The 27,699-nt window shown below is 36.1% G+C and overlaps 1 protein-coding gene and 1 long non-coding RNA gene across 3 annotated transcripts in view; one reads left to right on the forward strand and one right to left on the reverse strand.

Moving 5' to 3' along the window:
• FAM135A (family with sequence similarity 135 member A) overlaps nt 1-27,699 on the forward strand; it is a 79,733-nt gene that overhangs the window by 50,529 nt on the left and 1,505 nt on the right. For both annotated transcript variants that reach the window (XM_054629383.2, XM_077174794.1), the window contains 11 exons: nt 702-751; nt 2,487-2,642; nt 8,317-8,390; nt 8,746-8,900; nt 9,143-11,447; nt 13,471-13,631; nt 15,289-15,380; nt 17,440-17,537; nt 22,694-22,845; nt 23,754-23,864; nt 26,892-27,005. In XM_054629383.2, coding sequence (XP_054485358.2) covers nt 702-751; nt 2,487-2,642; nt 8,317-8,390; nt 8,746-8,900; nt 9,143-11,447; nt 13,471-13,631; nt 15,289-15,380; nt 17,440-17,537; nt 22,694-22,845; nt 23,754-23,864; nt 26,892-27,005 — 3,468 coding nt within the window. The remainder of the gene's footprint in view (nt 1-701; nt 752-2,486; nt 2,643-8,316; nt 8,391-8,745; nt 8,901-9,142; nt 11,448-13,470; nt 13,632-15,288; nt 15,381-17,439; nt 17,538-22,693; nt 22,846-23,753; nt 23,865-26,891; nt 27,006-27,699) is intronic.
• Nucleotides 21,472-26,985, reverse strand: LOC129118143 (uncharacterized). The gene is made up of 3 exons (XR_008533950.2): nt 26,878-26,985; nt 25,067-25,297; nt 21,472-22,631 (listed from the first exon to the last, which is right to left on the reverse strand). It is a non-coding gene; the product is annotated as an uncharacterized LOC129118143 (long non-coding RNA).

Below are 27,699 nucleotides of genomic sequence, written 5' to 3' on the forward strand. Positions count from 1 at the left end.
TATTATTTGATTTATCAAATCCCCCGGAGTAAACAGGGCTGTTTACCAAGAAAAAATATCTTTGTGAAGGAATATATCTGTTCTCTTCATAAATGAGTGACTCAAAGTTCAGATCCAGTTTAAGCTGCCATACTGTGTTAGATTGATTTGCTCTGAACGTTGAGCTACTGAGAGATTGCTTAAAGAACAGTTTAATTTACTAAAGAAATTCCTCATACAACTAAAGATTTGTATTTATGTTCATGTATCTTGAAATTATATATCTTTAGAAAAATGATATGGGAATAAGACTTCTCTAGAAAATCTGGTAGGAGAGGAATTGTATTACCTTGGTTTGAAATGATGACATTGCTGCTGGATAGCAGTGGATAATTTGAAAACTATGTCATCTAAACTGCAGTATTTTCAAATTTAATTTTGAATAGAAAATTGTTGTCCTTGACAAGGTGTCATGATAAGCAATCATGATAATTGCAAATTTTTTTTCTTAATTATGTTCTGTCCTCAATCTCAGAAATTGCTATGACGAATTTTAATGGAAGTTTATAGTTTACTTAATAACTGTGGCACTTAATATGGCTTCAAGTTTTATTTGATGAATTCTTTTTCATGTCTTAAAATTGTTTTGTGAGATAATTTGTTGTTTCACTCTGCAACTGAGAAAGTACATTACTCATGAGTATGTCCTCTCATCTTTCCAGAAAACATAGATGTAGAAATTCGTCTTACAGAATTGTGTGAAGAAGTCAAGGTACAGGGCTTTTTTTCATGTATTAAATAAGTGAAATAACTGTAAAAGTAGAATGTGCTGATTTTATATGCTACTTGGGAATCAACTGTTTGTTTCAGGGATGACAGCATCTATGTTTTTCCCCAGCACTTATTTAAACTCTTCCACCAAAGAGAAATTGCACAATTGACGCCAAAACTGAACTGTTGATCTGGTGGCTTGGTGTGTCAGTGGTAGCTGTGTAACTATTTATATCATGAAACTGAAAGTTTAGAAAGGCGGATTACTTGTATGAAAATCACACTTTGAATTTTCTGCAGTTAAAATTTGATTTTTTGGGATTTGATGTTATCAAATAACAATGATGCAAGATCAAACAGTAGTAAGTTTTACAAAAGGAGATTCAGCAACTCATCCCCTCATGTAAAAGCCCACTTGTTCTGATGCTGTCTCCTTTTCCTGTTTTCCCTACATTCTTAAGGAAGCACTGTCTGCTTTAAATGGCTTAGATTTGTCTCCCCATCTCTCTCCTCAGTCAGAACTAGCCCCAGCTGAATAACTGATTTCTTGGTCATGGTGAAGTCTGAAGGACAGGTTTTAAAACTTCTTGAAAGTTTATCCACCCTTTGCTGGCAAGTGGGCCCAGCTTGGAAGCTCACCTTTAGTTACTGCAGTAGTAGTATAACTGCAAGAAAGTGTAATGTGGCCTTTTAAAGGATGTAATTTGTATAACTGGAGACAAATTCAGCCCTGCTAGCTCTCTATGGGCAACCAATAATCTTACTTTATGTATTAAAATAGTTTTTATATTTACATAGCTTCTCTGAAGCTGTTATTTTCTCCCTTAGCTTGCTAAACATTTTCTATTTTCTTCATTCTGTTTTGTACGATTCATATCAAAAGTTTCTCTTATTTCTCTTCTTATTGGTTAAGTTGGTGTTTCTATATTCCCAATCCTTTTTTCTACTAGCTCTGTAATATTGCTAGAGTTGGTTCTTTGCTATCTTTTCATTTTAAACCCTTTTCCTCAGTGCCTTATGGGCCTACAATGGGTTTCTGAAAAACTGTGTTATTTTCTGAAATGGCAGGGAACATAAGTCTAGCTATCTGCAATTGCTGTGGAACTGTATCACAGGATTACCTTATGTTGTAAAAAAAGCAAAACTTGTTTCACACCGAATTTGTCCTGGTGTGATCTGGTTCTAGGAAGGCTATGCTATAACACTGCTTCCTGGCCATGCATAAAATGTATGTAGATACATAGCATCTTATAAAGGTTATTGTGAGTAATAACTATTCTGAAATGGAGATATTGTTATTAAATTCTTATGATTTTATCAAAGTTGGACTAACATAGCAAGTGTCAATTTTTGGTTTCCTGATTCCTCTTCTTTTCAGGCACACAGGATTTTTATATGTTAGAAAATACAACAGTTGAACTCAGTTATCTTTGCCATAAGTGGAATTATTGCTTTAATTTTTGGACAGGAGTCCTAATTCTAAAAAAGCAATGGGATAATATTTAATACAACATAAAATAATCTATTACTGTTTTAACATAGATTTATCCATTGTCTTGGTTTGAGGAAACTCCAGGACATCCAGTTTTGATACTTAGTTTAAATGGTTCTCATTTGGAAGTTGCTTTTTAAATTAAAAATTCCCCCTAAGATAAAGTACACTTTTTTATTATTATTCCTGTGTGTGCATTATGGTTTCATCAGTGAATCACATAAATATTTTTTCCTGACTTCAGAAAATGGAAAATCCTGATGAACTGGCAGAACTTATAAATATGAATCTTGCTCAGCTTTGCTCACTTCTGATGGCTCTCTGGGGGCAGTTTCTGGAGGTCATTACCTTACAAGAGGAGGTCACAGCTTTGCTAGCACAAGAGCATCACACATTAAGAGTAAGTATTGACCCAGAGACCTTCATATGCTTACTGGGACACATTGTTATGGCAATGTTTATCACAATGAGCCTCCAGATTACCATTTTTCTATTTATATTTTGGAAAGCTGGTTAGAATTGTAAAGGGAGCTGTTCCATTTCATTTGTTACCTTGTATATAATGTATAATGTTGCTGGAATATAATGCATAAAACATATTATTTATGTTTATGAACCAAGTAATTAATTGTTCTTTTGAATAAGAAATGCAGTTCAGAAGACAGATTGCAGGATGTGGAATAACATATATTTGTGCAGGCTGATGTACTTTTCTGTGGGAGCCATGTCTTGTGCCCACCCTACATTTTACTTCTCTGCATTTAGGCTGCCTGCTTACATCATAAACAAAGTATATTTCTTTCTGAATTAAGGATTTATGATGTTAATAAGTTTTGAAAAGTCTTTTACATGGGAATTTGTAAAAGAAGTGTATGTGAAATGATCTGGCACTGAGTGTGTGTGTGTGTAACCCATCTGTAGTGCTGTTGGTCTGTCTGTGGGTGTGTTGCTCTGGGCTCTCTGCAAGCAGAACCACAGCAGTGCTCTTCCCACAGTGAAATATGACCACGTATGGACTAAAGCATTACTCTTCCTTGATAAATCCCATTGTTTAGTGAGGAAATCATGGTTGTGGAAATAGCCTGTTATGGAGAATAAATGCAATCTTTCAGAAAGAATGCAAAGGGTTTTATTAGTTCGATATGCTAGCATAAGAAAAGTGTCTTTTATTGTCTCTCTATAAATCTTACTTACCTTTCTGTGGGTTTTGTATAAATACTGGAATCCCTCAAGTTAAGGTATGAAACAAGAATACTGTTTCATTTAGCCTGCATTTGCATTCAGCTGCTGGTATGTTAGTGTTTGTAAAAATTTATATTTAATAAAACCAAAAGGAAGAAGCAATACATGAATTTTTACTGCTCCAGAAAAGACACTGCTAATTATTATGTATTTATCTTCTTAAATGTGGTTCTTTTAAAATCTGTGATGTTAGTTATCCTCCTTGGGTCATAAATGCCTTAATTATTGAGTTTTCCTGCAATTGTTTTAGGGAGTATAAATCAAAGTATTTCGCTATACTATAGGAATTGAGATATTGCACATATTAAAAGTATTTCTGTGATGCTTTCCAGTTTGACAAAAATTCAAATAGGAGTTCCCTTCCTATGAAAAAAAAATTAGTATAATTTGATTACACATCTGCATGCCCTGCATCATTATGACTTGCTGTTATGCTCACTCCTTTTGTTACCTCTCACTGTACTTTGCAGATACTCTATAATCAGTCAAAGACTGGAGAGGAGATGGAAGGCATGGGTAATCCTAAAATTACATTTTTACTTAGTGCCTGATAGCAGAAAGCAAGCAGGCTGACTCTGTAAGAATTGCATAATACAGCATTGAGAGGGGATTTTTACCTGAGCCAACTTAGAACCAACAATGTGATATTGCTTCATTTTTAAATGGACAGTTGTTTTCTGCACTCCAAGATTATATGAGTTTGTGTGAATACTTTGCAAATACATGTAATTAAAATATATATAAGAAACCATTGCTCCACTGGGCTTCCCATGTGCAGTAGAGCAGGAACTCATAATCCATAAGTTCAGTAAGCCTTTAAATGAAAAAGAGATGCTAAATTTCAGCCTTTTCTAAGACTGTGTTCAGTTGTTGGTTTTGGACCTTGTTTTGCAGTGCTTAGTATAATAAATTATAACTTTTATTAATAATATCTTGAGAATTTATATTCAGAGGGATTGTATAAACATACCTCAGGAAATCTACATTGATGAGCATGTTCCACTGGAGCCATTATCTGCACATACCAAGTGATGCAGATTTTTTGGTTACTGGATTTAATTGACATTTAAAAGATGATCTACTAATTCTTCTATTTGGAGAATAATGTTGACATTTAGAGTCATGGAATTGTTAGGGTTGGGAAAAAAGACCTTTAAGGTCAAGTCAAACTATCAACCCAGCACCACCACATTCAGCACTAAACCAGATACCCATGTGCCATATCCAGATGTATTTTGAACACTCCCACAGATGGTGGTTCCACCACTTCCCTGGGCAATCTGTTCCAACACTTAACAACTCCTTCTGTGAAAAAAAAAAAATCCTAATATCCAACCTAGACCTCCCCAGCACAACTTAAGGCCATTTCTTATCTTTTCACCTGGGACTTGGAAGAAGAGACCAATTCCCACCTGGCTACAACCTCCTTTCAGGTAGTTGTAGAGAGTAATGAAGTCTCCCCTGAGCCTCCATTTCTCCAGGCTAAAGGTGACCCACTAATTCTCCTCTTAAGGGACTTAACCTGTCCTTCCTGGAATAAGAAACCTTTTTATTTTGGAAATGGATACTTTGATGTGTTTGCTACTGGATGCTAAATCTCATTTTATCTTTTCTTCTTGCAATATTTCCAGACTATACCTTCCACAGGAAATTTCTCACTGGGTCTATTTATTAATGAACCCTTTTAGGGAGTGATTACCTGAGTAGTTAAGATACTTGTGTTGAAATACCCCTAGAAAGGCCTGCCCACCTGTATTTGGTCAAATTACTTTCCCCCTCTTTGCACAGATGCTTATAAACCAGGTATAAACTGGTTTATAAACTCTTTCTGCTGAAGAGTTGTTCATGTATTGAAATCATTATTTTAATAATTTTACTTATGTTTACTCTAGTGTTTCACTATTTAACTATTTTCAAATGCTTGGAAAAGCACTACATTAAAAAGTGAGGAATAATTTAAAATTGAACATCCATCTACTACATGGATCATACTGATCAACCTGATAAGGTTTACAAATGTATTTTATTGAAAAAAACTGCTCAGAATGTTATTTTATATTACAAAACATTTGAACACTTAACTAGTTTATCTCTTTATTCTGTAGTGACATCTTCTGGTAGGTCTGAATATAGTCTTCCAAAATTATTTTTTTCAGTTTGATTAGTCCTAAAATAGGGAGCTGTTAACTAAGACCTCTGACTGCTATTTGTAAATATGCAGACACACAATATGTATTCCACAGCAGTTTTTATACACAGTTCTTCTGTTTCCATTGGGAGGACCATAAAAACCATGCCTCTGGGAAGTCTAGAGATTAGGAGTAGCAGCTGCAATTTCCTCCTGCAAAGTCCTTGTGGAGTCAGCCCCAGTCAGTGGTTCCTGCATCATTAGCAGAGCTGGCAGTCCCTCTGGTTCTGCAGAGCCTGGGTAACAGTGTCCTAGCAAGTGCCTCAGTCCTTCAGTAAGTTAAGCACCTATTAAACATAATAAACTACTGTTGATTGGGGTTCTTTTCTCTCATTAATAAGGACTTGTGTGCTTTAGGAGCTTGCTTTCAACTAATTTTATACTGTTGCTATTCTATGTGGAGCTGTCTGGAGCTGGTGTTGAGATTTTCTTCAGAAGCACTGGAATTACTTAACTACAAATGGGATTTATTGCAAATGAAAAACTGCCTTCATCTTCCATGGGAGAGAGTGTGTAGTATTCTAAAGATCTACTAGCCATAGAACTCCAGTTACTTTATGTGGTGAAGTGCTCACATGTAAACTCAAAACTACCTTGCTTACTTCCTGGGAAACATCTGTGTACCCTTTTCTTGATACATACCACAGACATCTACTAATTTGGCAATGTTCCTGTAACTATTACCTGGTTGATTAGGATCTTTAATTAATTTTTAAATTGCTTAATTTAAAGTGATTGTGTCCACTCTTCATGATCAATTGTTCTAAAATCTAGCTTTTAAGCAGTAAAATTATCTGTTAAGTCTATTGTATAACAGTCCCTCCTTCCTGGGGGAAAAGGTGGGGATTATCTCTGAAAAAAATCATGTATTTGCAAGATAGATGTCTGTTTAGAAAAGCCAGGGGAAAATGCAGCAAATTACTTGGGAACATCAATTCTCCTTCCACATGTGTGTGTATAAACTCATAACAACAAATTCTGAAAGAAAGCAAATTGAGTTCTGGCAAGAGTGGAAGTTGCATTTACAAGTAACTGTTGAATTGTGTGCTTTCTTTTTACTTCAAAGCATGTTCCATGACTATTCAGAGATGATGTTATGACTAAGATTAATTTCAGGTAATACAGTACAATAAATTCTGGGAGGTTGGGACAGGACTTTCAGTTTCTATTGCAAGTTAGAGATTGGGGGTAAAAATGTTTGTGATTTGGGATTGGGTTTTTTTCTTTAGCACCTTGGAAAAATTTTTCCTCAGTTCTTGTATTAAGAAAACAAAAAGGTGTAGAAGCTACAGAACTTAATCCAAGTGGTTCTCTCTAAAAGTATAGTGGGAAGTGTATCAGGAGGGAAAATGAACTCCCATGCAAGTGCTTATCTCTGAACAAAATTAATGTGGTCCTGAAAGTCTGATATTTGCCAGTTCATGGACAAGATTTTCAGAGCCATGTTTGTGCTCAGGGTGGGGGCAGATGCTGGGTGAAGCTCTGAGTGAGAGAGCTGAGGGAACTCTGCTGGGTCTTCACACTTGTTGCCAGTTTCACACTGAAAACTCCCACAGTCTGTTCAGGAAGTACCGTCATTTAAGGGGAAGACACAGAGTATACTGAAATAATAAAGGTGTAGGAGGTCGGGAAGTGCTTGGTAAATAAATTATTGATTTGGTAGACTAACATGTAATTCTCTAAGTGGGATAGAAATTTTGTTTAAATTGATACAACCAAATTAATGTTAACGAACAAGCTGTTTGCCAACAACCATTGCACAGCACATTCTCTTTGGTTTGCTTTTTTTAGATGCAGGTAATTTGGCAGTTGCAAAAATAAAATGCATATTGACTGAATTAATATTTATGTAGAATATTGGAAATGTGAGAAATCTTGTACAAAACCTTTGGGGTTTCTAGATACTACATTTTCACTACATTGATTATGTTTTCAATTGCAGCAAATTGCTGTATAATTCACATTCTCTATTTTAGCAGGTATTTGATGGTAAAATATTGATGGTTTAACACATTTGATGGTAAAAAAAATATACTCCCATGTGTTAATAAATATCACTTCAGTATTTTTTATTGACCTCAAACATACAATTAAGTCTTTAATACAGTGCTTATAATTGATATACATTCTGTTACTGTCTTCATCATTTCCAGCTGAAATCTTTGCAAACAAAAGATTCTTTTGCACAGTAGTTTACTGTGGGCTAGAGGATACTTACAGAAAGTTTCAAACACTCCTCTACATTTTGAGACGGCAGAATATCTAATGGGTTTCTGCTTCTGAAGGTAATACTCAGGCTCATTCAGAAGTGGGAATTGAAGAGTCATTTCCTTTCTTCCAATTGAAAATTCCAATAGTATTTTTGTGCATTATCATTTGAACCTGATTTGGATGATTGATTTATTGGAAATAAAATTTTCAGCAGGCAGTTGAGTCTAATATAATTCCCAGTTATCCAGAGCACAAATTAAAATTGTTTCAGTCACTAGTCTTGTCTGTGTCACCCATCCAGAATGAACAACTAAAAAAAAGTAACTGTTTGTATTTTACATACAAATGATACATTGATGCATAGGAATGCTGGTGGATTTTTAAAAATTATTTGTAAGGTAAAGTAAGCTCTACCTTCATTTGGATCTTGCAGGTGCGCAGATTTGCTGAAGCATTCTTTTGCTTTGAGCATCCTAGGCAAGCTGCTCTTGCCTTTCAAGAACTACAGTGAGTAGCCTTTGAAATTGCACAGTATATAGCATGTAGTACTGTTACTGTATAGTTTATGTTGTGTAGAAATACATAAGAATACATTTATGAGATACATAAGAAAGAAGAAGAAGAAATACATAAAATATATTTATGTTGTTGCAGAAATACATAAGAAATTAATGAGAAACTTTTGTTCTCAATATAGATTTATAGTAGTGGTAGTTATATAAGAAGTTATGAAATAATCAAGCTATTAATAGTTAATTAGTAGAAAATCTTCTACTAAAATGAATTAAACTGTTGGTAATTTCTGTTAATGTGAAAATAAATAGTTCTGTTTTTTTCATGGAGGACTGCTTCCTTTTTTCAGCGCTCAAAGTCATCTACAGGTGTGTGCAGCTATCAAAAACATTTCCTTCTGCAGTTCTCTTCCACCCCTCCCTATTGAATGCAGTGAACTAGATGGAGATATGAACTCCTTGCCTATTATCTTTGAAGATCGGTATTTAGATTCAATTACTGAAGGTAAACACAGCTCACAGTACAATTTCCTTTCAAAGAAATTAGCAAAATTATGTAAAACTCTAGTATTTTTTATAAATTTCTTGCTGGCTTTAAAGAACTACATTTATTTGATAGAATATGGGGTTTTACTTTAAGTTTTGAGGATGTGTAAAATTCTATAATTGCTAGTGTGTTATAGCCTTACTTATCTGCATAATTTTATTGTAAACATACTTTCTCTTTTCCTCCTTTTTCTGTGAAAGATTTGGATGTACCCTGGTTGGTTACTCAGAGTGTTCCAAAGGCAGAGTCCAATAAACTGGATAAATTAGAAGCTGAAGAAGGTTTTGTTGCTGGTTTTAGTAGCCCAGAACTGAAAATGAGACCTGCTGGTGCCTCCGTCTTTTGGCATTCAGAAGCTGAAAAGATGCTAACAAAAACCTTCAAAGGGAAAAATGAAGATACAAATAAATCCAAAGCTAAGGTTGCTAAGCTCATAAAAACAATGAAAGCTGAAAACACCAAAAAAGTCGTAAAACAGAACTCAAAGGACTCTGTGGTGTTAGTAGGATACAAATGTTTGATAAGTGCAGCACTGGAAAATGCCTGTAGAAGGTTAGATGGCGAGCCTTCGTACAGTGCTAACGAAGGGCTGGACCCTGGAGTAAGTGGAATTCCTTGTGATACAAAGGCCTGCATCAGGCAAATAACTCGAAGAGACCTTCCATTGATGCCATATGATGAAATGGCTGTCAAGACTGAAGGTGACCAACCAGGTCCAAGTAGTCCTGTGCACTGTGAAAATGAGGCTATTTTTGATAGACTGACCATCTCCCAGACAGGTTCTGGAACTGTTCAAGCAGATGGTGCTTTACAACACAGAGGTACACTTGAAGATTGTGATGGAGGTCAACCAGCTTCCTCAGGAGTCAGAACAACTGAGGTCAAAGCAAGTAATAAGAATCTTTATGAAGAGGAGAAAGGAGCGGCTCACACTGGATCGTGGGCTAAGTTTCCGCAAGATGAAGAGCAGAAAGAGAATTTGTTGACACCCAATATTCAGTCTTCAGGATCTGAAAACAAATTGAATTTGGGAGAGCAGGACCCCATGCTTGAAAAGGAAGAGGTGCATGAGAGAAACTGTCAGCATACCAATGACATCTTGACAAAAATGAAAAGCAATCCACCTACTCTTTCAACAAAAGAAAGTCAAATCTCTGCAAGTGGAGACATGACTAAATTACCAGATGTTAGTGTGACGTATGCCTCTTCTAGATTTTCAGATTCAGGTGTAGAAAGTGAACCAAGTTCTTTTGCAACTCACCCCAACCCTGATCATGTTTTTGAAAATGTTCATGGACAAAGTGCACATAATGGTGAGAGAGCATTTCCTCAGCCTTTACTAAAACCAGATTGTGCAATAAAAAATACAATCGAAAGCCATTGCACTGAGAGTACAAGTGCTGTAAGTGAAATACAGTCATCCCTGACATCCATAAATTCACTTCCTTCAGATGATGATGAGCTGTCACCTGATGAGAATTCAAAGATATCTGTTGTACCTGAATGCCAGCTAAGTGACAGCAAAACAGTATTGGATCTAGGAGCAATTGACTTGACAAAATGTGATGACAGTAAAACATCAAACACCAATTTGCAGCAACAGCTTGTTGTGTGTTCAGGGCACTTGGATAACAAAACTCCGTCTATACATTCCTCACTCTCAGGAAAAAAAGATTTGTTACACTTGGTTGTTTCAGATGAGGACACGCCTACAGATGTGGAAGGTTACAGCCCACAAACAGGCCCTGGCACAACCTGCAAGGACCCTCAGGACCTTGAAAGGCCTCCTAGAGCTACAGAAGAAACAGTTAAGTTGTATTTGGAAACAACTTGTATGGGTGAGCCATCTGCTGTTTCAGGTTCTTCATCTGTAAATGCAGCAGTTAAAAAAACAAACAAAGGAAAACATAATGAGCCCTTACAACTAAAGGGCACAACTGAAGAACTGTCAGGAGCTAAAAGTGAAACTGGTACAGATAATCCTTCTCCAACTGGTAGTGCTGACATGGTAAAGCAAGGGCTTGTTGAAAACTATTTTGGCTCTCAAAGCAGCGCAGATATTTCAGATATTTGGCCTATGAACAAGAGCAATCCTGTTAGCCCTCAAAAGGAAGCATATGAAAAACAAATTATTTGTTCTTCCCAAGAAGATGAGGAAGAAGAGGAGGATCAAGAAATGATTGAAAATGGGTATTATGAAGAAACCGATTATAGTATATTAGATGGAGCATGCAGTGCTGACCAGGATCATGGCTTAGCAGGAGAGAGAGTCCTGAGATCTGAAATGATTGACAGTGGACACCTGCAAGACATAATGACTGTGCCCCCTGTCTGTACTCCTGGCTGTTTGTCTTTCCCTTCTTCTCTAAGAGACTCTCCCTGCAATGTTACCTCTTCTTCAAAGAATAAATCTGATGCAATTACACAACAGCCAGGCAGCACATCCTACAGCTCAGCTTCAGCTGTTTCCTGGTATGAAAGCTCCCCAAAACCTCAAATGTTAGCGTAAGTGTTTTAAAGTGTTTAAAAGTTGTTTTTAAAGTTGTTTTAAAACAAGCTTTTTACTTTTAGAAATTATGTTAATATAATAGAGAAGGGGAAAAGAAGCATGGTTAGGCTTCTGGGTAGAATGCCCCAGAACTGTGGCTTGTGGATTCAGCATGCCCAAGTAACAGCTTGTTCTCGATGTTCAGATAAAAAGTGTCTTAGCACTACACTTCTATGAGTTATCTTGTAATTTCATGTGGTTTTAAAAACAAGCAAAACAGGATTTTTCTTTGTTATGTTTAAAAAATAATCATCCAGCTGAAGATTGATGTTGTAAAAAATGTTATGCTATTGAGCATAAAAATGGTGTTTTATGAAATAGGAATTGTTAAAATAGCTAGCTTGGCAAAATATGCTTTGACTTTAAAAACATTGTGTAACTGGTTGTCCATCAGATTAGTTAAGTGAAGCAAATGTGTAATGCAAGCTATGGTAATGGCCTTATTTTTAAATCTTAACTTCAAATATCAAAAATGTAACACCTCAGAGACCATAGTGCTCTAAATTACACTGCAGTTTGGAGACCAGGAAAGCCAAATTTAGAGGAATGTCAGGGATCCCAGATTGTACCTCTTCTTGCTGTAAACATAGGAGTTTCCCTGATAAACTCCTGCTGCTAAATAAACATGTGAAGTAGCAGTTTATGTGTTGTATTGAAAGTAAAATGTTGCTATGAGAGAAAATTTAAAAGAGAGGTAGAAACAAATGCTGAGCAGGTGGAAGAGATAGAAGACCAGATAGTTTGTGAAAAGCAGCTTGAGAACAGAAAGGAGTAAGCAGTCAGGTGGAGGAAAACAGGTTAGAAATGGCAAGAAAAGTAGCTTCTGAAATGCTGTATGGTGGTACTGGTGTGCAATGGGAAAGATGAAGAGCAGAGACTACTCAGGCTGTTCTGTAACAATAAAAGGGAGCTTGGAATAAAATCAAGGACTTGGCTGTAGGAAAAGCAGAGTCTCCTGGAATATGAGATAACTGTGAATCCAGAGGGTATGGTCTGCTCCATAAAGAACCACCCTTGGTGTGTTCAGGAAACATGCCTTGAGTACAAACTCAAGTAGCTTCTGTTGCAGAGTGATAAGAGCAGCTGTCAGCAGTGGTTTCTGTTCAGGCTGACTTCATTGAGGCCTGCTCCTGCCAGTTAGTGAGGAAGGAGCTAAAGATAAAGCAGGGAAAACAGAGAACAAAAGGGAGAATGGGAGGGAAATAGTGAACAGCAGAAGAGGATGGGGTACAGCATGACACCGTGAGGGATCATGCAGAACAGATGGATTAAGGAAGCATAGGAAAGCATAAAGCTTTATGTGCTGCAGGGAAACTGATATGCAATTAGGAAGGCCATGCACAAAAACTAAGCAAAGTGGAAGAAAGGGAGGAAGAAACCCAAGGAGCTCCTAGTATGTGAGTATCTCAGCTATTAAAAACCTTACAGTGTATGCCTTCATGGAATAGGTAAAAGATCAGAAGTCTGGATCTGGCTGTTTTGGAAGCAAGTGTCAGTTTTTCAGCCTACCTCAGGAACCTCATGGTGAGACATTACAGCACTGACTCCAGCTCTCTTCTGACCTAAGAAAGAGGCTTGGCAAGAATTATCAAAAGTCAGTGAAAATCTTAATCTTGACTTCCAATTGGTTATAATTCCTATAATTTTTTTTATTGTGTGTAAACAAAGCTGTTGCTTGCTTAAGACCACAATGAACACATCATTAGTGGTTTCAGAAATACTTGAGAGTTTGCAAAGATGAGAAGAGAGTAGAACTTGAGATATGGTTTTTGTTACAGAGGAAAAGGGGCTGTAGGAATCTGCAGTAAAAATGTTCTGAGGAAATGGCTTATTTTGTGAAAATAGTAATTTGATAAATATATTTTCCTTCGTATTAATTACATAGAATACAAAGCAAAATGACAGTAGAAAACTGTATCTTGGAAGACCCCACATTTATCTAGCAATAGTAAATGTAAAATAAGTATTTTTTTGTTCCAGTTTCCTACAGGCTAAAGAAGAATTGAGGCAACTTAAACTTCCTGGATTTATGTATAGTGATGTTTTCAAACTGGCTTCTTCAATACCTTATTTCAGTATGGAAGATGATGAGTGTTCAGAAGAAGGAGTACATCTTATAGTTTGTGTCCATGGCCTAGATGGTATGCTGGGAAATGTGATATTGTACAAGAGAGCAGTTCAGATTACCAGTGAGATTTCGCTTTGGTCATTCAAACTCTGAACTGAACACCTGAAATAGGTTCAGTGGAGGGAAATGGGAATCTGACATTGTACTGCTACATTTGACAATGTATTCCATAAAATCTTTTTAATTGAGAATTTTCTGTCTTTAATAAAACTTCCCTGCACATAAATCTGTTTAATGCTATGGTTCACATCAGGTGCATCTTTCAGTTTTTTATGTCGTAAAGGAATTTTTTGTCCATGTTGTGGTATTAGAATGGAGTTACTGACAAAACTGTTTTCTTTATAATTGCTGTCTTGTCAAGAAAAATGAAATCTGTATCTTGTTAGGAAAAAGAAATAGTACATGTTAAAAACACAGTCAAGTGTTTATGAAGTTTTAAAAGGTTAAGTCACTGAATCACAGTGTGGTTGAGAGTGAAGGGGATCACTGAAAATTGTCTCATTCAACTTCCCTGCTCAGAGCAGAGTCTACAGCAGATTGCCCAGGATGCAACCCAGCTGGGGTTTTGAGTATTTTTAAGGACAAAGATTCTACTTTGGTAGAAGTGAGAAAAACCTCTTTTTGATTGAAAGAGTTATAAAAGTTTAAGTAGCTTGAATATATTAATCTGCTTTTAGTTCAAAGCATAAATGTATATTAAGAAACAATAGTCCCTCTAGCTTTTGTGCATTTTTGAGACACTTCTTAAATTAACAATGTAAGGAAACACAAGAGGGCAGTAGAATAGAGTATTGGACTGCACCGACACTGCACAGGCACCTTCTTCATTTTTCAAATTCCTAAGTTAAAAAAATAAAATAACAGCATAGTTTTTCTTTCCTCATTTGGGCAGAAAGCAACCTTTGTTAAGTACTTTTAAAAACAGGACTCAGAGGTATTCCCTCTTACTAGTGTAGATATTCTCATGCTATTGCATGTAGAAGCAGCACAAAAGTTAACTTGACCAAGAAGCCTGTTGTTAAAAAAACATGTGTTTGAAGCCTTAGGAAAGTCCACATGATTAGAATTTTCTTATGAAATGGCGATCTTATACAAGCTATTTCCTATAAATGACAGGTGTAAATAAAAATCCTGAAGACAAAAAAGGCTCCCCTGTCTTCAAAAACATCCATGACTACTGATGTGGAAAAATCTTCAGGATGCTAGTTAAACTAGCATTTGTTGTTTTGGGTACCACAGTATCTAAAAGTATCTTTATCTGTTGATAGTTCACTCTGCCTTTTCATTTTATGAAATACTCCTTCACCGAATTCTTTAAGCTCACTTTGAGTTCTTTAAATTGCTTTATCAAAATTAATTATGTTTCCAAGAATGTAATGTTCACAGTGCTAGGTATCAGTTGGAGGCTAAGACAGAATCAAACAAGACTTCCTACATCCTTGCTTTTTTAAAAGTGTTTGCATCAAATGTCATTTTCATACACCATTTTGTCACTTAATTTGACATTGTAGTTTATCTTTCAAAGTCTTACTGAATTTTAATTAGGGCTCAGGCTATAATTAACTGTGTTTAAATATAAAGCTGTGCCAGAGATTGATTTCAGTATTCTGAGTGCTTTTATTGCAAGTTAACTTTGCAGAATCCAACTCTTGATTGTTTTTCTTTTGAAGGTAACAGCGCAGATCTAAGATTAGTGAAGACTTACATTGAGCTAGGGCTGCCTGGAGGAAGAATTGAATTTCTTATGTCTGAAAGGAATCAGGTATTTGCCAACTAAAAAAGAATTTTTGTAAAACTATGAACAGTGTAAACCTTCAGAGATGTTTATTTAATTGCACTACTGTGATTACCACATTTTGTGTATTTTTATTGTATTCTCACAGAATCCATTATTTGATCTGTGCCTTGTGTCAAAGTAATTACAAAATCTTGTATGGTATTGAAGGTAAATATTTTAAGGGGTAACATTTGTGACTACCAATTTGTTGTGTGTACTGTGTCTCCTAAGTTCTCAGCATAAGCAGTTTGGATTGTGGATAAAATATGCTCAATACTAGTGGTAAAAATGGTAATAGTGAAAACTGGTGTGGCAAGAGGGGAGATGTGTTATTTCAGAGGATCTAAGAAATACAAAATTCCTGCTGCTCTTTCGTCAGCATTCTGCAAGATCTACATCATAACACTGAACAAATATCAAATTACCTCTTGTGTTAAACTTTTGTGAATTTTATTATTTTCTTATGAATTAAACTTGCCAAAGCACAAAAGACCAATTTTTACTTTTTGTCTGTGTGTATGTGTGTATTACATATTGTATTAGACATACTTCAGAGATGAACTAGAACAAAGTCTTGTCAGTGGCTCAAACAAAAGCTTCATTAAGTGCACTAGCATTTTTCTGGCAGTAGCTGCTGGGATGCTTTGTGAAACAGGCTGGACAGGCACCAAGCCAGGCTTGTTCTTCTCTAGCCCTATAGTTTGTGTCAGTCAGCAGCTGTGAGACTTTCTGATTTGTGGATTCCACTGAGACCAATGAGCCTAATAGTTGCTGACAGACTTTTTCTCCTTAATGTTGGCTGATTCTTTTTGAATCTTTTTACTTCTATATCCATAGCATACAGTTGAGATTTATTCTGTGGTTTGTATACATTAGTAATTCACTTGCAAACAAGGAAATTGAAGTAATTTACCTTACAGTTTGTTTTGGAAAAAATACTTGATAATCATTCCTCATTCACTGCTTCAGTTTTTATAAAATTTTTTTTCACATATTTTATAAACAAGTACAATTTCTCTCTGAAGAGGCAACTGAAGAAACTTAGTCCATTTATTATTTCTTACAATTAGATGTGAAAAGTTTCTGTTCTTCCATGGTACCCTTCCTGGCCCACTTGAAACTTCTTGTCATTTAAATTGAAAGATCAGAACTAGACAGGGCATTTAAGATGCTTTTTGCACTACAGACTGACAAAATGCTATATTGCTATTTTCTTTCCTTGCTTTCCTGACATGCTGATTATATGCAACACAGACATGTAGATTATTGTTTGCATATACAGTTAGGGGTGGTTTTCTCTGTGTAACATTTGTTTGCATTTCTTGCCATTTTATCACCCAGGCATGCAGTACTGTAAGATTCTTGTGAAATTCTGGTTGGTTCTAGATTTGACTACTCTGAATATTTAGTTTTGTCTACAAACTGATTTTTCATCTCCTTCTTTCCTTTCCCAGATCATGTACCAATATGTTGAACACTACAGATTTTAGCACAGATCCTTTGGAACTTGTGTTGAAAAGTTCTAGGCAGGCTTTGCCTATCTCTTGTAATTTCTTACTGCTGATCATTGGGGAGAATCAGCTATGAACTGAGGAAAAGGCCTTAAGGAATTTGTTTGTTTGTTTAATTTTGAATAACTGGTATTACTGTAGACCGCTGTTGCAGTAATTAACTCATCTCTATTTCATGGGCAGTGTGATATAATTCTGAATATGCAGCTTGGTTCTTTCACTAGAGCTAATCTTAAGTGTAGAGAACAGCTTAGAAGTAAGGCTGGGTGTGTAATGTTAAGATTTGTTTTGGTGTTTTAAAAGAAAGTAGTCTTACAGTAAAATGTGTATCACTTTATGCCGTATTACAAGAAAATGACATGAAAAATTTATAATAACTAGCTGTAGTGTTTGTATTCAGAGTTAATATTGATGCTTTTATTTGTGTGCTGTTGATCAAAACACTGGGGAGTAAGAATTCAGACTGAATGCAGAATGTATATTGCTGCATTAGAAAATACAGTTATTATTTTTTTATTTCTTTTATTTTACAGAATGATACCTTTGCTGATTTTGATTCCATGACAGATCGCCTTTTAGATGAAATTATACAGTATATACAAATTTATAATCTACCCCTTTCAAAAATCAGGTAATATCTGTTCTATACTATTTACAGAAATAAACTTTAAACTAGAGCCCTGGGTTGTTTTAAACTGTGATGCTCAGGAGCAGGCCAAAAGAGAGATGAGAAAAGGCAATTTGGGACGGGGGAGGAGTAGGGGAAAGGAGGACAATGGAGAGAGAGGGAATTGCCAGATGAAAGGAGACTGAACAATGTTTTGAGCTCATCTATTGCTGGTTTTAGGGCAGAGGTTAAGCATTACATTTAAGGAATTGCTGTCTTGTGCTTCTACAAATTCTGCATAATAGAGTTCTGCAGAAAAACAGATAGTATTTTGAGAAAGTCAAAGGAACCTGCAATAGCACTATGCCAGGATGAAGTTAGCTTCCTTCTGATTCTATAGTCCCTTCACCAAGTATGACATGGCAGACTGTCTTGTCACTCCTACAGGGCACTTTCATCTTACCTGTGACATTGAAGGGCAGCTGCATGAAAATGTATTTCATTCTTTTTTATGTTTTCTGATTATTTCATCTGCTAAAGAACATGTTTTACATCTTATTAGAAGGCTCACCACAGTCCATGCACTCCTGTGAATGCCCGTTGCATTTATTTTCTCAAGGTAGGGTGCACCATTTGGGCAGACTACCTTACTAACTCAGCAGTGTTGCTGGAATTAGCTCATCAATAGATGAAAGAACCTAATTCAAGCCTGACTTTATCCATTTGTTTAGGCACCTTCAAATTACACATCCAGAAGTTTTTTTGACTTGCTAGTCACATGTGTTTCTGACAAGTTTGTGCATTCACATGTGTTTGGTAGGCCTTGTTCAGCTGGAGGAAACATCTAAAACATTTAAACATAATCTCACTATTTAAACAAATGTTTCTGAGATAGGCAAGATCTGACATGCTTAATTTTGTCTAAACTGTTGATTTAAAAATTTTAAAAGCACTGTGTGATCATACTTTTGTTTCACAGGCTACATGGTGTAGCATAGCCCTTGTTAACACCCTTGGTATGGGAGAGAAGAGATCTGTAACCCACCAGCCTACACCAAGATCTTCTCTCCCATGCTGTTGTCTGAAGGCTGTAATGAGCAAACCCACCCAGTTATCTTCTCATGGTTTATACCTGAGAACTGAACTCTTGTTTGCTTTTGGTTTGCTTCTCTCATAAGACTTTGGATTTGTAAATGTTCTTCACTTTTATTTGTTACTTGTCATTTGAAAGAAAAAAACAAACCTAGGAATTTTTATTTTAGTTTCCTTTTTAAGGTGTGTACTTGTTTTGGGCCCTACTGAAGCCAAAGTTTTCATTTCCCAACTTAAGTTTTTTTTTTATGAGAAAGTTTACATGAGAGAGCTGTTAGAAAGACATGTGCCTCTATGCAAGGCCTTGAAGGGCCAACCCAGAAAGCCTGGGAAAGTACTGCTGAGAAATCCTCTGCTCAGGAAGCCAATGCTTTCTGCCTCATTTTGGTTATGCCACTGTAAAAAACAGCCGTTGTAGTAGTTACCTGTGGTGTCCTGAATGATGCTAGTTTCTTTCCAAAAAATCTCCCCATCTCCTAAAGGAAGTGTTCTCTCTATGAGTGTTGCTCCATAACCAGTCAAAATAGACAGCAGTCTCCAAATTTGTGATTTTTTATGGCAAAAAAAGCCAGCATCCTAAGATGGTCAGATTCTGTCTTGCTTAAGCAGTTGGACATCAGCATCCCAGGCTTCAGTATAAGGACAGAAATGTTCATGGTGGGAGATCCAGCTTCCTTGGCCTTTGGTCTGGATAGATTAATTTCATATTTCTATATGTCCAATTGGCACATATGCTCTTTCGTTTGTTTCCCATTTACTCTTTTTTCCCTCCCATTCTCTGTTATCCCTAATGCTGACTTTTTCTCCTAAGTTACACAACTGTGCTCCTGCAGTGACCATTAAAAGACCATTGGGGACCTCTGCCATATGATACCTGTACCCACAGTCATACACACCACACTTCATTCTGGTGATACACTGTTCAGGCCACAAAGAATAACTACTTGTTATTAATAGAAACTGTAGGGAAACTAATACAACTTTAGACCTGACTTGGGAGTTCACTGGCAGATGATTGTTGTCACAGCTTAAATAAATCAAAATCAGCTCAGGTCAAGATAAGTCCAGAGATGTTCTGAGATTCTGCCCTATATTTGGATAAATGCAGAGTCTCATGCTCTCAGGTAATGGCGAAATTCTACTTACGCTGCTACATTCCTGTACTGAGAAAAGACACTCCCTGTACCACTGGAATAGTGTCAGCTTCAGTAAACATTTTTGGTACCTGCAGAGCTAATACCAAGTATTGCAGCAATTCACTAACACGTTCCTTCATCTCTCAACAAAATCTCTGTGCTCACAACAAGCATGGAGCAAGCATGAGCTGGAAGCTTGATTCAAAACAAATGCAATTTGCTTTATAAAGGAACTGTTTAATAAAGAACCACAGGAGGCTTTAGGTTGAGGGGACATCTGGAAGTCGTTTGGACCAGTCATACTAATGCCACCATCAAAGTTAATGCAACTTTGAACCGTGTCAAATTGCTCAGTCATACCCATTCCAGTTTTAAGTATCTATGAGGATGGAAGTCCTGAGGTAACCAGGCAGCTGGGGAATAAAGCACCTGCTCTTATAGGGTAGTTTCAGAAACCATTTTGCACACGTCAGGTCTTGCATAAATTTCCGATGACTTGTATTGGGCTTTGACCTCAGGTAGATTAATCAGTTTGTCATCCTCTTCCCTGAGTAACACTGGCTCATAAAAAAAAAAACAAAAGTTTTTAATGCTGTGCATATATCAAAACTTCTGTTTGTTGTTTCAGCACCTCATTGATTATGAATCTTAATTGTTTTTCTTCCTTCCATGAATTTTTATAGTTGGATTTTTTGTTTATTGGCACAGAATAATGTGGTTTTCCTGTGTCTGATATTCTAGTATGATCTGAATTGGTAGACTGTTATCATAAAGCATGTATAAGAACTGTAATTCTGTCAACTTCAATGTGTTAATGATATATTTAGAAGATTGTAATATTGCCACCTAGTGTTCATTGCTTTTGCAGAGCATCCCATGAGTAAGTTGGATTTACATTCCTGTCTTACATTTTCAAGACCCTATTTTTGAAGGATTTTCCTTTTCCTTTCCTTTTTGATTTGAGCAATTTTTAAAACCTTTCTCTATTAAAAAACAAATTTAAGGCTTATTATGGGTTCACCTAAGCATCTGAATTGGATCACAATGTATTACTGTAGCCTTTATTATATTTCTAAGGCTTTTCAAATTAACTACAAGTCTTTAGTCTTTGAAGTACATTCACACAGCTGATTGTGAGCTCCCAGTTTTCCTCAAAATGGATCTTTCATGTTTCTGAAGTTTTGGTTAGGTATGCCTGTACTCTTAGGGATGATAGACTTGATAGATGGATTGCTGCTTTTTCACAGAAAATGCCCTTTGTTATGGTACAGTATAAGAGTTTCTCATCCCCTTATGACTTTTAGTAAATACTGTCTGAACTATAGGAGAACTGTCAAGAGAGTATCTCTGCTAGTATTCAGATCTTCTTTAGAAAACAATCTGTTTTACTCAAAAGCAGTTACATAACACAGATCATCTTCAGGATCAACTCAATTTCTGTGTGCATTCACTTGTTTGTAAAGAAATCTGTGTTTTTATTGTTCTTGTGTGGATTTTTATGATGTCCTCCAACAGAATAGTTTTAAATTTTAGTATTCAAGAGAGCAGCTCAGTGTTTTGTTTTGCAAATGCACTGCTGTTGTGCTGACACCACAGAGGATACATAATCTTTCATTTCAAAATTAGGCAAATATAGCAAGCTCAAGCAAAGGATTTCTCATACAAATAATATTGGAAATCTAGTAGTAAAAGCAACTGAGAAGAATATACATGCATGCTTAAACTCTGTATTAATAATGTACAAAACCCCTTTTTCTGTTATAGAAATGCATAATTATTTCCAAGTTTAGGAGTTCTGGGTGGTTCTGCCATTCTATAACCAATTGTTTGAATTTTTTTATTTACCTTTAAATTGGTATTTTCCAATTTTTAAACAGTCAAGTAATCTTTTAGCACTGTATTTTACACAGATGTTGCAGGAAGTTTTGTTTTACCTACTTTTGTTAATGAATGTAGTGATACAGAGCAAACAGGAAGGATGATTGTAGAAGTATAATACTGTAGCACATATGTGATCCAGCAGTGATAGTTCTACTGTACATAATTGGGATGGTTTTCTGTTTTCACCATATCCTGGGGTTACATCTGTAATGCAGGAAGGCACTTTTTCCTTCTAACTTTGTGAGTCTGGTCTTCTTTAAGTCAGTGCCTAGTCTGGTGTGGGCCTGATCTCAGCAGGGATCTGTCAGCATAATAACTAGAATGGCTTAATTTTGTGATGTCCATTTTAAAGAAATGCTTTATATAGGCTTGCATATATGACAGTAAGCACCTCACGTGAAGAAATATTTATCCTTAGATACAAGAAGCTAAAGAGTTCCATCCATCTTTCCCTTAAATTGCTTAACCAGGGAAACACCTAAAGTGTGATTGTCCTGACAGAGACATATTCTTCAATTGCCTGCTCAAGCTGATAATCACTTCTTTTGGTCAGTCTGAGATGGTGCTTCTGTTTTTAAATAATCAGGTTCATTTAAGCCCTATTAGGACTACCTTTGGAATCTCTCTCCACTAGATTGTTTCAGGAATGCTCATACATTTATCATATTGAGTGCCATCACATGCCAAAGTAATGATGATTTCAGTCATGCATAGCTCATAAAATATTTTCTTAATAGATGGTGCTAAGGGAAATGAACCCAGAAATAATCTTGGGTTTGGGTGGTAGATGCTGGTGGAAGGATAGTTTGGTTTTGTTAGCTTTTCAAAAATGCTGTATTAAATATTTCTGGAGGAGTTCAAAACATGTTTTTAATGAGTTTGTGCAGCTTGAGAGACATGGACAAGCTATGGCTCCTGAATGACATAAAATACAAGTTTGAATGGAAACTTCTCATTAATTTTTTTCCTATGCTCTTTTACCATTTCATGGCACCAGTTTTCTTTTTCTCTGTGAAAAGAAAAAAATCCTGTTATAAAATTCCATGTTATATTGTTTTTTCTCTTTTACAGCTTTATTGGACACTCACTGGGTAATTTAATAATCCGTTCAGTACTCACAAGACATCGATTTAAGTATTACCTCAACAAACTTCATACCTTCCTGTCTCTGTCTGGACCACATCTTGGTACCCTCTACAACAGCAGTGCTCTTGTTAATACAGGTGAAGTATTATTTTCAGTAGTATTAGTTTAGGGGAAATCTTGTCTTTGAAATGAACTTAGCAATTTTATGTGGGGTGCACATTTCTGCATTACTGTGATTGTGAGAAACTGCATATTTCACTGTCATAAGCAGAGAGAATAAAATAAAAGTATCAATAAAAGGATGTGCAAGAAGAGATTGGCTTAAGTATTTTCCAGTATGTTTGGTTCAGGTTTTCTATTGCAGCATAAATAAACTCCAGTTTTATTCTGTTGAGCTCAATTTATAATAAATTGAACTTGAATATACTTAATCTGCCAAACAATTATATAAGATACATTAAAATAATTCTAAACAATTGTGTCTTTTCTCTCTTAAAAATGCCTTACAACCTGCAGTGTGTTTCTGCAGATGTGCATGGTGAGGGAGGCAAGATTTCCTGAAAAGTCAGTTAGCCACCTATTATTATTATTGACTAATAAAGAGAAATAGTACCAAACAAAACTTTCTAGTATGGCATTCCTGAGAAGATTCTGCTTCCTTTTTCCAAGTTGCATTTATTGGCTTCAGTTTAGAAATTGGAGAAGTAATGCCTGTTGTTTTTTGTACATCAAAATGTTCTAATATTATACAAATTATTGAAATAGAATGTGTATATTCTGGCTAACATTACTGTATTTACACTTTCTGGAAGTTATCTTTTCTGGGCAGACATGTACATTAGTTGAAATAAAGGCCTACATGCTTCATTGTGTAGATAAACAGGAAAGAAAATGAAAATTTAAACTGTCTGAGCTTGACAATGCTTACATGAAAAGTAAAATTAACATCTGAGAGACTGTTATGAATTTTACATACTATACTTGTGTTTAATTAGTTTTTGTATTTTATTGTGGATCTATACTCATGTTGTACCTAACAATGCAGGACTGTGGTTTATGCAGAAATGGAAGAAGTCTGGTTCTTTATTGCAACTGACATGTCGAGACCATTCAGATCCACGACAGACATTCTTATATAAACTTAGTAAAAAAGCAGGTAAGCTTTGTTAATGCTTCCTATCTCTTAAAGGCAACTGTGTATAAATGTAAATCTAAACCTAAGAAAAACCCCTTTATTTTCAAAAAGCTCCTGTTTCAGTTTTAATATTTAAGAGTTACTTAAGTCCTGTGTTCTTCAAGTAAAGTAAACAGTGAACCATTTCTGTTGCAGAGGTAGGATATTACTTTGAGACTTTCCTTCCTAACTAATGAGCAGAACTTGAGTGCAGCCACTATACCAATAGATAAATAGGGCATTTTTAAAATATTGATCTATGAGCCACTGGGTGACGAGTCCAGTACATTCATACACATTTAGGGTTGTCTGTTCCTCTATATGCCTTTCTTATCTACATTATAAATCTTTTGTTACCTCATTAAGATGGTCAGGGAAAACAAAACCTTATTTTCATAAAGGAAGGAGAAGTTGTACTTAGCATAATAGCTAAATCCCCAATTAGATTATTCATACTATATTATTCATACAGTTTTTTCTGGGTTGAATATCCTTATTTCAACTGTTGGCCAAGAATGCGTTTTGCCAGTGGGTAATGTGCCAGCAGGGGGGTAGTTTCTGACAGATGTACGTGAATGTGTGTCAGTCAAGCAGTTGTGGAGCCAGAGATGCTTGTGCTGTTTTGTGAAAAATCCAGGCACACTCCTAGATCAAAGTATTTCTAGGCTGTCACAGCTGGAATTTTGTCAAGAGCAATGAAGTACAAATATATGGCAGGAAAAGACTGACATATAGCTCTTGAGGTGCTTGGAAGAAGGACTTGGAAGAAGCAGAAAATAATAAAGAAGGAGCAAAAAGAAAACTTGTAAGATAGGAATATTGATCAAAAATTGATTTTAGAACAACTTGGGTTTTTTTTTTCCCCCTTCAGAATCACCACAAAGTGATTTCCTTGTAATATTTAAAGCTGAATTGGTATTTAAAGGTGAACTCAATCTAGTCTTGCTGTCTTTTGAAAAGAAATGTTTGAATATAAATAGACATTATGTGAGAAGTTACACACTGGATGCTGAGTAAGACTGTGGGACCCCTGCTAAGACATAATCAGATTAATTAATCAGTTGGCTTTAAAAAAATTCATATTCCATGGTTTTTGTGTGTATGTGTTTCAACATGGCTAGAGACACTGTCATTGGAGTACTATTGTCTGTTGTAGAAATGTGAAATATTTTCTGATGGCAGACCTTTATATGACAGGATTTTTGAAAGACCTGCATAGCATTGTCTCAAGAGTCATAATGTACATTTCAGACTTTGTTCCCCATAAATGGTAGAAGGAATATAAAAGTCTTCAGGCTCAGTTTTTTCTTTCTTGCCAAAGAGTTGGAAAGAGCTGTATTTTGGGCCACAGACTCAGCTACAACCATCTTGTTTCCTGGTCCTTCAGTGAGGTCAGTGTAAGGGAGAAGGAAAGGCTGAGGGAGACAGGAGAAACAGATGTTAAAAATTAATGATTTTAAATAAAGAGAAAAGAAAGTTTTATGCTTCCCTCATAGAGAAGGAAGAAAGTTTTCCTTTGAGGGGTGAGTTAATAAACTGTATGTACAATGTAGGTGTTGGTGCCTTTAATTGTTGATCAGTACAAGGCCTGCTTCTGTCCTGCCATCTCTCTCTTCCCTCAGTGGGCATACAGGATTGGCTAATCTTGACTCTCAGATACAAGGTGAGAGGCATTTTGGGATTCCCCAACTTGCACAATTCCTCTTTTCAGAATCCCAATACAGGGAATTTATGTGCTGGTCTCAACAGTGATTCTAAACATAAGTCTTTCCAGAAGTCATTTAACCCCAGGGTACATGCAAGAGATTGACAACACTTTTGAGAAGTGTAGCCCTGAATTTGCAACTTCTGTTGATTTTTGTAATCATAGAGTTAAATAGGGGTCTAAAATGAAGAAACTGTTGCTGCTTAATGTGGTGTCTTCTTTGGACATTGGCTTTGCATCTGGGAAAATCCCTAAGGCAGCAAAACCTAAAACTTGCTGTGGATCCAGCAGGTGGTGCTTTGAGGGTCAAGGTCTCAGCTACATAGTTGTATGGTGGCTTGTGACTCTAGATTTTAAATTTGCCAAAGAACATACATGTTAAACACATCCTGTTGCTTAACCCCAAGATGGATAAAGAATAGGTAAACAGTACAATTCACTTATCTTATGAAATACCCTATGTACTTTCTTTGCTCCTGCTGAAGATTTTGATCAAACACTTATTCATAATGAAAGATTAATGATACTTATGTCTAAAATATGATATTCAGAAGGGGCTGTTCTAAGGCAAACTATTTTCCTAAAGTGCTCCATTGTGTTTGGTCTACAACAGATGGGCAGCGCCAGAAATCTGCTGCAGCTTCCTAGAGAAAATGTAACAATTCAATGTCTTTAAGGGCTCTAACTCTGTCATTACTGGGGGCTCCTACCTTTGCATTGTTCTACTATGAGCGTGCTTGTTCAGGAATTAGGAAGTCTGAATTTAGTTATAAAGGTTTAATTATACTTCAAGGTTATTTTGGGTGGATTCTGCACCTGTGCTTGAGCTGGTTAAGCCTTACAGTGAGGCAGTGCCTTAGAGAGGCACCTGCACTAGGTGGGCTGTATCATGTATGTGTTGGTCTAGGCACGAGTTCTAATGCAGCTGCTGTCTGAAACTTCAGTGAAGACAAGGCACCATCCATCTTTAGGTGTCTTTAAGCCATGCGGAGGCTTTACTCTGTTCTGTATAGCCAGAAACCAACCACTGTATTCCTCAGAAACAAGATGAAGCTTTGAACCATACTCAGTTTAATGGGAAACTCTAAAACTGAGCCATGGCCATGTCTATTAAATATGTACAGAGGAAAGGCTGGTACTAAACAGCTCATTATTTTGTAGCTCTACCGATCATAATTGGTTTTTCTCCCTTTTTGTGCAAGATCCTGTAATAAATTAGTGCCAAATATCAATTGTAAAATGTTTAACTATTCAGTAACAATAGGTCAGAGGATTTGGTATAAGTGATACCTTTTTTCTTGTAGGTCTTCATTACTTCAAAAACATTGTGTTAGTAGGATCTCTGCAGGATCGTTATGTTCCTTATCACTCTGCTCGCATTGAGATGTGTAAAACAGCTTTAAAGGATAAACAATCAGGTAATAAATATCCACAAAATAAACAAACCACTCAGGTTAAAACCTCACACATATCAATCTCCTCCCATTTAATTTTGGCTGCTTAACTGAGGCACCTCTATTATGTGTTTAGAAACTTTGGGCTTACTTTGTAGTAGCAGTAGAGGGAGAAAATCCACATGGAGGCTGACTTGCTTTCTGTATCTGTCCTGTTCTGTTACATGCAGATGGAGATGAGACTGAACAGGTTTCTAGCTCACTGACTTCACTGATAGTTAGGTGAGATAGACACAGCCCTTGATGTACTATTTCATGAACAGGGAGGACAAATAATTTTGATTCTTGAGGATATCAAATTGTAGCATCAAGCCCTGGGCTGTATTTAGCTGTGGCTTAATAACAGCACTGAAAAAAAGGTAATTTTTCCATAATCAGTTAGGGTCAGTTGTTGTACTTACTGTTTAGATATCCTAGTACAATTGCATTCTAGTACTATATATTGACAAATAACTTTTATGTAATATAATAAATTAATACTGATAAGTACATTCTCACTATAAATGTACAAATACTAAAATGCATAGCTTCAAATTATTTTTCCAACATTTTTCTAGAGGAAATTAAATTTTCTTTATATTCTATCTTAACAGAACCACAGCCTAACACATTTCATTACTTCTCTTACTCTGAAATGTGTTCATTCTGAGCTCAAGGT

The sequence above is a fragment of the Agelaius phoeniceus genome, chromosome 3 (assembly GCF_051311805.1).
Source record: "Agelaius phoeniceus isolate bAgePho1 chromosome 3, bAgePho1.hap1, whole genome shotgun sequence".
NCBI lineage: Eukaryota > Metazoa > Chordata > Aves > Passeriformes > Icteridae > Agelaius > Agelaius phoeniceus.